This window comes from Balaenoptera musculus, chromosome 10 (genome assembly GCF_009873245.2).
Source record: "Balaenoptera musculus isolate JJ_BM4_2016_0621 chromosome 10, mBalMus1.pri.v3, whole genome shotgun sequence".
Taxonomy (NCBI): domain Eukaryota; kingdom Metazoa; phylum Chordata; class Mammalia; order Artiodactyla; family Balaenopteridae; genus Balaenoptera; species Balaenoptera musculus.
Window position 1 is genome coordinate 26,210,588 of NC_045794.1, and position 14,978 is coordinate 26,225,565.

Here is a 14,978-nt window from a genome sequence, read left to right on the forward strand (position 1 = left end):
AGGCTAAGAATGCCCTTTCTCCAAGCCTTAATAAACTCTGGAATATTCAATCAAAATGTTTATTTTGAATTACTATCCTTTAAAGTAATTGAGAAACATATTATTAAGTTCTTAGTAGTAAGAATCATATACAAACTTAAATTGAGATGTGAGGATGTATGTCTAGAATGGATACTAAACTCTGGCATTGCCTGCTACCCTGCATACAAGACAGTATATACACACACAGCACCCTAAAGTTTTCCGAATGAGAAAAACACAATTACAGCATCTAACATTTATTAAATGCTTATGTGCCAGGCACTGTGTAAAGTCTTTTAGATAAATTCTTAGTTGAACTTCACAACTGCCCTGAGGCTGATCTATCACGCCCATTTTGCATTTCGGGAAATGGTCTTTAAAAAAATCTTTGAGGTATAATAACTTGCCCAAGATCAGTTACTAAGTGGCAAAATCAGCACTCAAATACAGCATTGCCTGACCACATACCTATGCTTTTTGATGACTGAATATTTTACCTACTCAAATTAAGAATCCACTAGAAAGCATAAGCCTTACTGATGGTGAACCAGTGGTATTACCCATGTATCGCCTCCTGTATCTTGTATTATTATTCATATAGTAGGTACCTGAAGATAGCTAACTAAAGGATAAAACACCCTACTGCAAAACAGCTTCAAGGAGAATATGTGATTTGGCCAGTGGAAAACAGATGAAATCTTTTGATGAATGATATGTATAATAACAGAGAAAAGTAACTCTAAAAGGAGCTGTTATATATAAAAGGCTTATTTTAAAATAATAGTATGAACCCATGAATAGATTCCCATTCAAGAGTTACCAGTGATGAACACTAAAAATTAAACATTTTACTTCTTAACTAAATGTTTAATCAAGTAAGAACACTGAAGGTGCATGTAACTTTTTTATTGAGGCACAACAAGGCATTATAACTTGCCTGAACTTGAGGCAGTTAGTTTAGTAAGCTGAACGTTAATACAGTTAAGGATTAAGTGCAAACAATATACATTCACAGCTTGACTAGCGAGGCTACATCACAATTTATAAAGTGCCAGATTAGTGCTAATTGTCATTCAGCTTGAAATTTTTCACCATGGGGAGGAAAACAAAAAAGTAAGGACCTCCTCCTTCCTCTAGGAATGAAAACATTTTCCTAAACCAATCTGTCAGAAGGGCAAGGACTACTTTTCCTTTATTCCCACTAATCAGAACACCATATCCTTTTATTGTCAATTCTGTACTGACTTTCAATCTTGGTAAAGAAGATAGCCTGAAAACGTAGAATATTTCCAACTACTTCCATAAATTGCTCCTCTGTGCAAACGTAACCATATCTGGTCTCCCTGGAAGAGCTGAAGAATTGCATGATTGCTAGCAGTTTCATGGTCTGGAGCACCATCATTGGCATAGGCGGATACCAAGACCTCTTCATTCTTCATGAGGTTGACATACAGTGGCACATTCACTGCCAGCTTTAGCATGTGAAAAATGAAAACATAAGTGCCATTCACTGGGCAATTAAATCTACCAAGCTGAAGATCAAAAGTTTCTCCCAAGTTGTTCAGAAGAAGATCAAACACAATAGGTTGGTCTAAAGTTCCGGGGGCAAGATTGGAGGTTCTGGCTGCTGAGAAGGCAACTCGCATCTGCTGAGGCAGGGGATACACGTGTACTGGCAGTATGGTGGCTGCTGGGTTTGTCACTGGCACATCCACAGGGGTCATGCTACGGGAGTCTCCTTGTCCAGAGTCACCACTGTTAAAGGTTTCGTTGTCTCTTTCTGGGCTGCTCACCTGAGAAGAATCACTCCACCCTGCTGTTTTATTAGCAACAGTGAGTTTCTCATAATGAAGCAGTTAGCTTTGAACACAATATTTAACATTAGTCGGCTACTGAAATACAGATAAAAATACATTTTATAGTAAATTTTTTTTAAAAAGCAATAAAGTATAGCTACAGTACACTTTTCTAGATTTCTCTGACAACAGGCTTTTCTACTACTATTCTAAAGCCAGAAAGGACCTGGATGATTTTGTCCAGTAGCCTCATTTTTTTTTTAATATTAAAAAAATGAGGCCCCCAAAGCTTCGATAACTTAACAGTATTTATGGTTAGCAGAGTCTAAAACCCAGGTGTGAACACTCTTTAATACTTTACCTTTCTCCCATAATTCTGAGTTCTTAATTCCTCAGTGATAAATCCACTAAGTATCTAACGGAGGAGGACTCAAACTGAGATTACATAAAAGTAGCAACTTCTGGAACTACTAGCCTACTAGACATTCAAACGTATTTTGTCATGGTACTAAGCCCCATAATAAATGCTTGTTCTTTATTTCTAAGTTAATGTGGTATCATAAAATTTTAATGTTTTCAGTATTGTACAAAAACACTGCTCAGATAGAAGGCAAAGATAATGTGAATAGTGGCTACTTTCTTAAAAGGAAAAGCTTCTCTTTTCTTGTGACAAAGTTAATCTTCAGTAATTCTTGATTTTCTCAGTTACACTGAACCTTTTAATAGTACCTTCACATTTTAAGAAGTATTAAAAGTATCCTGCTTTTGTTCAAGTCATTGTGTCTTAATTGTTGTTTATTCCTTATCTATCAATGTACTAAGGGGCACTAGAGTATCTAGAAGTGCCCATTATTCCAAAACCACCATCCTGAAATATCACCTGAAACTATATCAAGTCAGCATAGTGAATATGTATCTAAGGGTAAATCATGCTCTGGTGTCAAGCAAATTTAAAACACACACACACTTAAACTGACAAATGATTTCCACAGCCTTTCTAGTAGTCTAATATCTCCCTAAGATCTTCAGTACAACATCTAAGCAAACTGAAAACCTCAAAAGATAAATGCTAATATACTTTGGGGAGAACTTGACAAAGGATGAAGAAAGATCTAGAGGTATGTTTTGGGTAAATAAACTCCTCAATAAATTATCCTTACCTCTCGAATTTGCCCGAGGACCACCAGATGTTCCTCCTCGCTTGTAACACTGCTGGAAATTATCCTAAAATGAACACATAATATTTACCTTAGCACCAAAAATGCAAAACAGTAATTATTATTGGCAGATAAATTTGTAAGACTAAGTCCTCCTAGCCCTTGATCTAGCCTTCTCCAGCAACCAAAGGGGCTCAGATGACACCAAGAAAAACAAAGCAAGAGTCACAGTAGCAATATTTGCTTCATCTGTTAATTAACCTGACAAATTAGATATGTTAATACTTGCAAAAACAAGAAAGCATTTAGAGAACACTATGTAAAAGACACAATGCTAGGTAATGAGGGAAATTCAGAAATATGTCCTGGTCCTCTGTGCCTCATCTCAATATAAAAGGAGATGATAAAGCAAAAATACAGACAATTTCAGTCTTGCTCTATTTATAAACCAAAGTGTGAAGACAATTACAAACTATGTTAGGGTTTTGTTTTGTTTTGACAGGGAAATTGATAAGAATTATAATACATGAACATATTATTGCCTGGAATCTTTAAGAAAAAATGTTCAAGAGGCAACATTTCAAACTGACTCCCAAGTATGGTGAAAGTCAGCCCCCATGCAAGTCATGAAAAGAATAATTAATGGTGTAATCAGATTAATATCAATACATGTAATAAAAATTTAAACAGAACAAGAATGTATACAGTAAAAATAATAATTAATTTTCCTACCCCAAACTCCTAATCCTCTTCCCAATAGCACTACTATCACTGATATCTTATGTTTCCTCAGGAAGAAGTTTAAAGCAGCACACAAAAATACTAGAATACTGGTATTAAGAACAGATAGCTCCATTACTGAAAGACCGCATTAATCAAAGTTTTCCCTGCACACACAGTATGTGACAATCAAGTAATAACAGTTATATTTGCATCCTTGATATATGCAAAGCACTTATGTATATATGCATATATCCTTGATATATGCAAAGCACTTATGTATGTATATGGCTTCATTTAATCCTCAGAATCTCTCATAGAGTAATCAACACTTCAGAGTAAGATAAGGAACTCAAACAGATGAGTCTTCACCTAACAGATAAGGAACTAAAGCTCAGAAAGTTTACTAACATGCCCAAGGTCACACAAAGAGGAAACTGGTGAGATCAGGGGTCAAACCCAAGTCATTTAGGTGACCTGGTGTGTTCTCCAAGGTGTGTTCTTCAATATTGCCTCTGTATAGACGTCTATCTTACCTCACGTAACCGTAAGCTCCTTCGTATGTTAACAACAGAACTCAGTAAAACACCACATACACACTTAAAGGCTTGTAAAACTTCAAAACTGAAAATGCTAATGTAGTATAAATTCGTATCCATATACGACCAATGACAGGGAGTTTCCAAGGGCTGTTCAAGTGGAATGTCTACCATCCTCCTATCAGTCTTTTATCATATATAGTAAAGAAAATCTGCTGAACTAGTCAATCAAGAATAAACCAAAAAAATCAAACTTACAAAAAAGGACTTTCCTATACCTGATATCTAAAAAAGTTAAACTGAAGGCAATATAGTAAAGACCGTGGGCTCTGGAGTTAAGAAACTTGCATCTAATCTTAGTTCTATCATTTACTTGCTGAGTGACCTTAGATAAGTTACTTGTTTCTGAACCCCAGTTTCTCTTATAGGATGGTGGAATAAATGAGTTAATGCAAACTTAATAAAGTCCTTAAGACCTCCTAAGTTCCATGTAACAGGCAGTTGTCATGTACCCTACTTGGGTTATTAGAAAAGCTTCCAGATCCACTCTCCACAGTTACAAGAGCGTCTTTACAAAACAAATTACGACTCTGCTATAGTTTAGTCACCAGCTTCACATCAATTGTACTATTGTTCAGTTATAACAATTATTCTTACCCTTTGGGAATAAGGTGTTCCAGGATACTCTCTAGCTTGGAACTGTAGCTGGCTATAATTTCCATTGGAAATTGAAGGAGGTCCTCTATAGGTATCAAAACCTAATAAATAAACAACTTACATAAAATTATGGGCAAAATTACACTAAACTTTTAAATAGTCTGTTCTATACCACTTAGAAAGTTAAATTGATCCTATAAAGCCATCGTTAGATTTATGCCTTCTTTAAGCAAACTCCACAATACTGTTTCCACAATAAAACACACATTTATAAAAATATCACAGACTTCAAACAAGCCAACTGTAGAAATTTACTATTGCTGGGATGCAGGTGGGGTTGGGAAAGGATGGTGGTTAAGGCCTTGGTCTAGAGTACTTCTGCTAATACCAGCAGTGACTAGAATACTTGGAACCATATCTAACTTAAAAGCGTATCACTATTATTGTCTCAAAGTTTTCATCTGTGGTATACTCTGATAACTAGGAAATGGGCACTGTCTTAAATATGACGTGTTTTGAGCCAGCCAAGTCAATTAACAGAAGAAAGAAATTATTCAAATATGAAAACCAAAATTCATCCCTGGAAAAAACCAAAATGCTCAACCTTTCACTTCAGTAAGTCACAGGATCGATCTGTTTTTCATTCAAAGAGTTCCTCTGTTATAGACAACAGACATATTAGAAATACCATATTTTGCAGAAATAGGGAATTCTCTACTACATTATAAATGGAAACCACAAAAAGGAACAAGGTAAAGTAAAAACAGTTTGAGTCAAATAAACATACAAATTTTATTCAGAGCATACCTTTATAACCACCAGGGGACCGATACGAATTGGTTAGTAATCTCCCACCACGAGTACATCCTCTAACAGATCCCCGGCTATTGACAAATGGTTGAGAGGGTCTGGGAAATACATTCGTCTGTGCTGGGTAAAAGGCAAGGCTACCATTGCTTACTTGAATAGTTCCATCAGGATAACTTGCTGCTTAAGGAAACAGTTTTAGAGTCCAAGAGTTAAATGGTAATAAAAGTTTAATATTCTTTATACTTAGAAGTCAGTGTATATCAAAACCTTTAATACAACTTTCTCCCTTTTTTAAAAAAACAGATGCTATAGATATGTATGTGTATATATAGAGAGAGACACAGATATCTCTCTCTGTATATATGTTTAAGTAATAAAATATTATTCAGCCTTAGAAAGGAAGAAAATTCTGACACATTCTACAATACAACATGGATGAACCTTGAAGACATTATGGTGTTACAAAAGGACAAATACTGTATGATTCCACTTATACAAGTTACGTATTTAGAGCAGTCAAATTCATAGAGTAGAATGCTGGTTGCCAGGGATTACAGGGAAAGGGAAATGGGGAGTTAGTGTTAAATGAGGAAGATGAAAAATTCCTAGAGGTGAATGGTGGTGATGGCTGCACAACAATCTGGATGTACTTAATGCCATAAAACCTGTACACTTAAAAATGGTTAAAATGATGAATTTTATGTTACGTATATTTTACCACAATTAAAGGAAAAAAACAGGCTAAATATGCCAGATCGAGGAGTAAAAGAAAATGAACTCTTATTAATACTGTAATTGAAAAGGCATATGACAAAAAGTATCCTTTATGTAAATCACCTGCCCTATGTTTTCACAGTACAGGTGAGAACAGAATGAGGTCATTTGTGGCTAGGTCCAGGGATTTACATTTACTACCTCTTGTGATTAACCAAGCAATTCGTTTGCTCCCAGCTTAAGTTTTAGAGAACCCAATAGGGGCCTGAAATACCAACACTAAAAATCTACAAGTGCTTCTTAAATTGGGAAATAACTACAAAGTTGCTTTTCTTTCATGTACGTAGTAGAATAGCATGAACAATCAAAAGGGTCTCCCATCTCTAAGCAAAGAGTAGAATAAGCATACTAAATTATATCTTCACATTAATCAATGCTTTATTACAAGAGGGAAGAAAAAAGGCCAGATAGCCATCTGTCTGTGCTAACATGGAGTTAACAGAATGGTTTCAAAACCTTCATAAAAGCAGCTGGATAGTGCCTTATGCACCTCTACCACTGTTGATGGTAATTAAAGCAATCAGATTTAAAAATAAAAGCCTACTTCAAGGTTAAATCAACCATCTAAGTTCTACCTCTACAAAAGTTAAAAGTAATAAGTGAACTTAACTAAAGAGACGAAAAAGCATTAAGTGTTTCTCAGTACTTGAACATGTGAAGAGATAAGGCTTACTAGTCAAGAAAGAACCTCTCAAGTGTCACTACAGACTTGCTTTCCATTTAATTAGCTCTCATCTAAGTCTTCAAAATATGATACACAAAGATCTTACCAGTCTCTTGAGAAAGGACAGTCTGTTCTACGTGTATAGCTGGCAGTTGGCACTGGGGTGGTGTCTGTGTACTTGCTGTAGTAAAACTTTGATTGTAGCCAGGTGAATAAGGGGATTCTTTTATTTCTTGTTCTTTACGTGGAGGCAGAGGTGCATTAACATTAAATACCTTAAAAGACAGGGTACACTGAGTCATTTGTGAAGTTTTACAGAAAACGATTAAAGGTGACATTCAGCAAAACTCTGCAACATTCAAAAACTTCTATTTGATGGCAAAGGACTTGAATAGACATTTCTTCAAAGAAGATAAATGGCCAATAAGCACATGAAAAGATGCCCAACATCATTAGTCATTAGACAAATATAAATCAAAACCACAATGAGATTCCACTTCATACCCATTAGGATGGCTATTACTTAAAAAAAAAAAAAAAACCCAGAAAATCTAAGTATTGCTGAGGGTGTGGTACTGTTGCCACCCTCGTGCAGTGCTGGTGGGAACGTAAAATGGTGCAGCCACTGCAGAAAATAGTACAGCGGTTCTTCAAAAAGCTAAATGCAGAATTCCCATTTACCAAGTAGAATTACCAAGCAGAATATGATCCAGCAGTTCCACTTCTAGGCATATACCCAAAAGAAGTGAAAGCAGAGACTCAAATATTTGTACACCAATGTTCATGGCATTATTCATAATAGCCAAAAGATGGAAACAACCCAAGTGTCCATCAGCAGATGAATGGATAAACAGAACGTGGTACATACATACAATGGAATGTTATTTCACCATAAAAAAGAATGAAATTCTGATCTATGCTACAACATGGATGAACCTTGAAAATTCTATGCTAACTGAAATAAGCCAGATACAAAAGGACAAACACCGTGATTCCACTTATATGAGGTACCTAAGAATAGGTAAATTCATAGAGACAAAGTAGAATAGAAGTTACCAGGGGCTAGGAAGGGGGAGGGGATGATGAAAAAGTTCTGGAAATAGATAGTGATGATGGCTGTACAACACTGTGGATGTACTTAATACCATTGAATTATACATTTAAATACGGTTAAAACAGTAAACTTTATGTTTATGCATATTTTACCGTAGTAAAAAAAACGAATTTCTATTTGATTTCTTTTTTTTTTTTTAATTTATTTATTTATTTTTATTTTTGGCTGTGTTGGGTCTTCGTTTCTGTGCGAGGGCTTTCTCTAGTTGCGGCAAGCGGGGGCCACTCTTCATCGCGGTGCACAGGCCTCTGAATGTCGCGCCCTCTCTTGTTGCAGAGCACAAGCTCCAGACGCGCAGGCTCAGTAGTTGTGGCACACGGGCCTAGTTGCTCCGCGGCATGTGGGATCTTCCCAGACCAGGGCTCGAACCCGTGTCCCCTGCATTGGCAGGCAGATTCTCAACCACTGTGCCACCAGGGAGGCCCCTCTATTTGATTTCTGACAGAAGTTAAACCAAGTACAAAAATTAACTCTCCTGCTATTACATTATAATAATGCTTACTGAGAATGAAAGCTATATAGGGGAAAAGGGTATTTTTTCAGAAATTGAAAACAAATGAAAAAATCTGCCATTTACTGATTTCTACCATGTAGCAGGCAATGATCTGTCCAGACTCTGGTCATCATCTATAATATAGCACTTCTGCTACTCTCTAGCCCTCTTATCCTGCTCCATTTTTCCTCACAACACATAGCATCTGATATAATATATATATGAATATTTTTCTCTCTAGCCCTCCCACCTCCATAATAAAGTATAAGCTTCTTAAGCACAAAGACCTGTCTATTCTCCATTGTTACAACCCCTAAGAACAGTGCCTGGCTTCATAACTACCTGTTTATTGAATAAATGAGTAAGCAAACAAATAAGAACCAGTTTGTACTGGATAGAATCCAAACAGGTAGAGAAGACAGATTGGTATGAGCAAAAACGTATTGTGATGCAATGTGGCATCCTGCATGGGATCCTGGAAAAGAAAAAGAACACTGGTGGAAAAACTAGGGAAATCCAGATAAAGTCTGAAGTTTCACTTAAAAAACATAAAAATAAAGTAGGATAAGTGCTATTAAAAATTTCCAAGATACAATGAGAAGACACACCAGGAGCAACTAATCAGGAAACAAAGATTTCAAAGCAGAATACAAATCTGGATGTAACTTTTCCCTGAAAAACCCAAGGTACCTGCCTCTAGAAACAGGCAATTATTCTAAAGGTTAACTGACTTGTTTTATTGTTGCTGTTGTTGTTATTATCATTTATCATTTTTGTCTCTCCCTTGCTACACACACACACACACACACACACACACACACACACACACACTAGAATGTAAGCTTCATGGTAAAGGGGACAAATCTGTATTATTCATTTCCTTACCCCCAGTATCTAGAACAATGCCTGGCATACAGTAAAACAATGCCTGCCTCGAAAAATATATACGGTGAGTGAATGAATGAGCCATAGAATTGGAAATACCATAATTTAGTCAATCATTTCCCAGTTAACAGACGTTCAGATGGTCTCCAATTCAGATTGGTTTTGTTGCGATTGCCTTCTAGTGCCGTTATATACAACATATCTTCAGCTACTGAAGCATACCTTAGCTACTAATCCCTTTGTTCCTGTAGTATGGATTCCTCAAGGTGAAACTTCTGTCACGGCTTTATGCCCCCTTTTTAAAAAATTTTAACAGGAAATGCCTTTCCTAAAAGGTTGTGATGATTTACTGTCACATCAGCAGTGTATAAAACTTTCTGATTTCTTTCCCCACTCTAGATAATGTCAATTGTTTTAATATTTTCCAATTTGTTGAATGAATAATTGTATTTCATTTCAAATTAAAATTAAAAATCTTAAAACACACACACACACAAAAAAGGTATTGTGACAAAGAGTGTACAAGGCAAGCCCAGGGGACTAGTCTGGCAAGTTATACCAGACTTCAAAAGTTACTGAGTGTCAGGCAAAGGACTTTCAATTTCATTCTATAATGGACCAATATTTGCTTTTAATTAGGAATAAGAAAAAGTTAGTAAAACCAATGTGGCAATACTGTGTAGGATGGATTGACAGGGATAGAGAGAAAGCAAGGACACAAAGCTGTGCTAGGTGGCCAAGCAGGAAGTAATAAGATTAGTGAATTCAGGGGTGTGAATTCGCCAGACCATCTCCCTGCATTGTGCCTGCTTGCCACTCCACTGGCCCCATCCCACCACCATCACACGGAAGTACCTGGAGTAGGGCATTAAGCACCATCAGGAAAGGTACTTATCGGCTAAGACTTTTTGCTTTCTTCTAAAGAAAAGTTTTATACTTATTCTACGTTTAGAGAATAAACATACAAACCTAGTTGAAATATCACCTTAAAAAGTTTTAAACTACAATTTGTAGCGGAATATGTAATTCAAACTACCATAAAAATCTAAACAATTCTCCAAAACCCAGATGAGATGAAGATGAAATCAAATGAAAGTTTCAACAGTGATAGAACACACAAGTGTGTGTCCTGTATTTCAGGTTATTGATGCCATGGAACATTACTACTGTGATATTAGTAATGGTTAGTATTATTAAGCTATTTACAGAAAATTATGTTTCTCACTCACGTTTCATTTATTTAATATGGGTCCTCAGCTTTGCCTGCCACTAATTTTCAGAGGGGAAAATGCCCTGATAAAATTTCCATTCAAAATTATTGAGGCTTTGGATTTAATACTCTTCCCACAAAAACAATATTTCCATTGGACAAATGCAAATTCTACCAGCCCAAAAAAGAGTAATAGAAATGGCAAATTTTTTCACATAGTACCTAATGTAACAGAAACAATAGCTCTTTAACAGGAATAATGAACTGCAATCATCATTCACGTTTCATACTCACTGTCTGCATGGCTTGAAAGGGTGCTGTGTTAATGGTTACTGAACTACTACTTGCTGGAGGTGACTGGAAGCCCTGTTCAGAGCCCTTTGACATGGGAGGATTTGGAGAAGCTAGTGAAGACGGTTTCTTGCTTGGGGGAACTGCTGCCTAGGGAGGAGAAATGCAATATCAGCCAATCACCTGCCATACAATAAACAGTTAACACTAAACCCCAGACTGGCATAAGTCAGCAAGTCCTACAGGACGACATTTGGACACAGGAATCCAGAAGAATAGCTTTTGCTTACAATTTCAAATCTCAATTGCTGAGGATGCACACGAGCATTTGCTTTTGCACAGCTTGCTGACTAAGTGAGAATCTTACTATTAATCAGTCTAACAGACGAGGGGCTGAACTTTTTATGAGTACCTAGTCCTTTTCAAACCCTGTAATGGTATTTTCCAGTTCAGAATCTAGTATTATTCCAAATTTATACAGAAGAATTAGGCTTAAGAAAAACCTTGGGTTAGTTACTTAGTCAGTGTTAATTTTTCTCTATTTCAAAGTCTTATTAGTGGATTCCTCAGGTCAGCTGCCTAAAAAAAGAAAACCAAACCTGAGCTAATCTAAGTAACTCTTAACTAAGGGAATAAGCAAGTCCTTAATATAATAGATTATAAAGCCAAATGCTTTAAAAGATATGAAAACACCAATACCAATGAGATTATGAAGCAGACAGCTGTGACTCACTAGGTGGCAAACACTTCCTCACCTTAAAATAAGGAACCAAGTAATTTCAATTTAGACCAAGTCAACACCATAAAAACTAATGCTTACCTTTATTTTCTTATACAATGAACACAAATTCTCCTATAATAGTTAACTAAAAAATAATAATAAAACCTAAGAATTGCTAAATTAATCCAAAAAATCATCCTATCTTGCTGTATCTATCTCAAGGATTTGCTCAAACACAGCGAAAACTTTCACTTGACAATCAAGAGGAAAAACGTAATACTGTCAAAATGCTTTGACAAAATTAGGCAAAAAGAGAATGTAACTCATTCCAATTGAGTCAGTGCTAATATTAAAACTATAAAGTTATTGAGTCTTCTGTTACATGGATAAAAAGATTTTTCTCCTAAGGAGTCCTTCAATATGAATATAGTGAGAAACTTGAACTAACCTTACCCTTACCTAGAAATTTTCATTTTTTTTGACACTAGCAATTTGGACATATTTATTGTATCTGAAAAGGCAATACACTATTAAGTCCATTTATAAGGTAAGGTCACAATAAAGTTAAAGTTACCTGTATAAGTTCCAGGACTACAACATCTATAGAAAGCAAACATTAGTAAGGTATAAATGTTAAATCATTAAACTGATTATGCCTGTAATTCATACAATAAGCTGGTTCTGCTATTCTTTAAGACAGAAAAGAAATTAAGACAATTGGTCTCTTATTACCTCAGGAGTCTCTGAGGTCATAAACTCTGTTTCAGATCCCGAAGAGGCCTGATCGGTAGTAACCAAGCAAGCATTTGAGCTACAAGTAACTGGAGAAGAAGCAGCCTAAATACAGGAAGATATAAAACATTGTAAAAGGCACATTTTGTTCACTTTATATTTCTTGGGCCCTGGGCTTCCTAACACATTACTCTCGTTGAGCAATCACTAGTGCCAAATGGTATGCTAAACACTTTTAACACATATTAATATATTTATTCCTAACAATAACCTTGTGCAATAGGTACAACTATTCCCATTTTATTCATAATCAGGCAGAAGCAAAGAAAGTTAAGTAATTTACCCAAGGTCACACTAAAATTAAGCGGAAGAGCTGAGATTCTAACCCAAGCAGTCAGCTACATTGCCTTTCCAGGCCTAGTCACCAGAGCTACACATCTAACCCCATCCTCATTTATCAAGATTCTCGGCCCTGGAAACCTGGGGTCAGATTTTCTATCAGGCTCTCAATAGCAGTTCTGTGGGAGATGAGCCCAGGGTACATTAACGCTCTAGGCACGGGCCTGCCAGGGATCATTACAACTATGCTTTTACTCTACGTGCTCTCAGTGTCTTGAAGAAGTCGGCAGAAGTATAAATAGAAAGGATAAGCTCTACATAAATCACAACAGCACCAATATTTTAAGAAAAATTAAAGCTAATATGTATAAAATACTAATTGGGAGAAAGCACAGTAGGAACTAATGCTGTGACAACTGTAACCAATTAAAAACTAAGAGAGTAGCTAGGAAGGAATTCTATGGCACAACAGGTACTAGAATATAACAGAGATACATAAAATTCTAGCAATGGCAAGGTCTGAAGTGTCGGTGAATCCACTCCTTTTATCTAAATGTTTCAATGTGGTTCTCAGAAGCCCAAGTAATAAAATGGGTTAAATGGAAACTAATTAATGGTAACCAAATATCAGAGCAGTTATGTTTCAGTGACCTTCTAGAAGGGTTCATCATGATATGCCACTTCTTGATAAGGAGATGGGGACCAAGTTTTAAAAAGTCTAATGGAAGACCTTTAAAAGGTCTTATGGAGAAAATTTTGAAATCCTTTAGAGCATTTAATATACCAAAATAAATAGGTATAATTTAGATCTGACCAAACTATTAGAATTATTATAAAATGGTAGTGTTTCTAAAAGTAGGCCTTTCTTCTGGTCCTCTCATTAAAGCAATGAGACAACCACCCAAAATAAGTGAGACTGGCTATTGTGGGGACATTACTAACTCTATTGCCAAAGAAAAATTCAAAGATACTAAGTAAAGGCAACTTGGCCCACTTGATAGTTAAGCTTTAAAAGACTCTGAATTTTAGTTAAAACGTTAACTTAACAAAAAAGATAAAGAAACATTCTTTACATTAGTATTTATTTAGAAGTTACGGCAGTTCTTGCTTCCAAATTATTGCTCTTTAAGAAGACCGGCTGGAGTTCGTTTTAAGTACTGCTGAGTACGCACGATGTTTGAGGCCAGTGGTTCCAAAAAATGGATGTGCAGATTCACCCAGGGAGCAGATTAAAAATACAGATGCCTAGACGACACCCCTGGAAATTCTGACCCTATAGGTCTAACATGGTATCTAACAATACAGTCATCCCTCAGTATCCACAGGGAATTGGTTCCAAGACCCGCTATGGATACCAAAATTCGCAGATGCTCAGGTCCCACAGTTGACCCTTCATGCCCGTGGTTCCGCAACTTCGGATTAAACCAACCTCAGATCCGTAGTACTCTATGTATTTAGTGCTAGCTTCGGCAGCACATATACTAAAATTGGAACGATTCAGAGAAGATTAGCATGGCCCCTGCGCAAGGATGACACGCAAATTCGTGAAGCGTAGTACTCTACGTATTTAGTGGAAAAAACCCACGTATAAGTGGACCCGAGCAGTTCAAATGCATACTGTTCAAGGGTCAACTGTATGTACTTTTATTAAAGTGACCAAGTGATTCTGATGCAGCCATCCCACAGGCATGCCCTGAGAACTACCAGACTATTGGTTTATCAAAAAAAATCTTAACTTGTCACTTGAAAGCCTCATATAGAACCTAATAGCTAGACCAGATAACAAGGAATTCTTCAGTTAAAGCAGTGACTGGGGTGAGGGACCCTGCTTAACAAACACATTTTGAAAACCGAGCCGCATCTTAAACTAAATATAAACCACTGTAAACAAATGGTATTTACTCGTAAGGTTTTGGAAGGGAAGGCAACTGCTGAACCACCTGATCAAAATATTTAACCGACTGGCAAAGCAGTTGCTGTCTAGAAAACTGCCATAAGGTTTTCAGAAGGATCCTGAGAAAAAAAAATTTTTTTAAAGTAATGACCAGAAAACTA

General features: G+C 36.4%; 1 protein-coding gene and 1 non-coding gene across 13 annotated transcripts in view; one reads left to right on the forward strand and one right to left on the reverse strand.

Moving 5' to 3' along the window:
- Nucleotides 1–912: 912 nt before the first annotated feature.
- CAPRIN2 (caprin family member 2) overlaps nt 913–14,978 on the reverse strand; it is a 41,347-nt gene continuing 27,281 nt past the window's right edge. For 4 of the 12 annotated variants that reach the window (XM_036866683.1, XM_036866687.1, XM_036866691.1 and 1 more), the window contains 7 exons: nt 12,585–12,689; nt 11,135–11,281; nt 7,245–7,413; nt 5,698–5,880; nt 4,891–4,991; nt 2,978–3,041; nt 913–1,837 (listed from right to left, as the gene is read on the reverse strand). In XM_036866683.1, the coding sequence (XP_036722578.1) occupies nt 1,269–1,837; nt 2,978–3,041; nt 4,891–4,991; nt 5,698–5,880; nt 7,245–7,413; nt 11,135–11,281; nt 12,585–12,689 (1,338 nt within the window). In that variant the 3' untranslated portion in view covers nt 913–1,268. Of the gene's footprint in view, nt 1,882–2,977; nt 3,042–4,890; nt 4,992–5,697; nt 5,881–7,244; nt 7,414–11,134; nt 11,282–12,584; nt 12,690–14,978 lie in introns of all 12 variants that reach the window. The other 8 variants (XM_036866684.1, XM_036866693.1, XM_036866688.1 and 5 more) reach the window with 8 other exon arrangements.
- On the forward strand, nt 14,381–14,492 carry LOC118902970. The gene has a single exon (XR_005021680.1). It is a non-coding gene; the product is annotated as a U6 spliceosomal RNA (small nuclear RNA).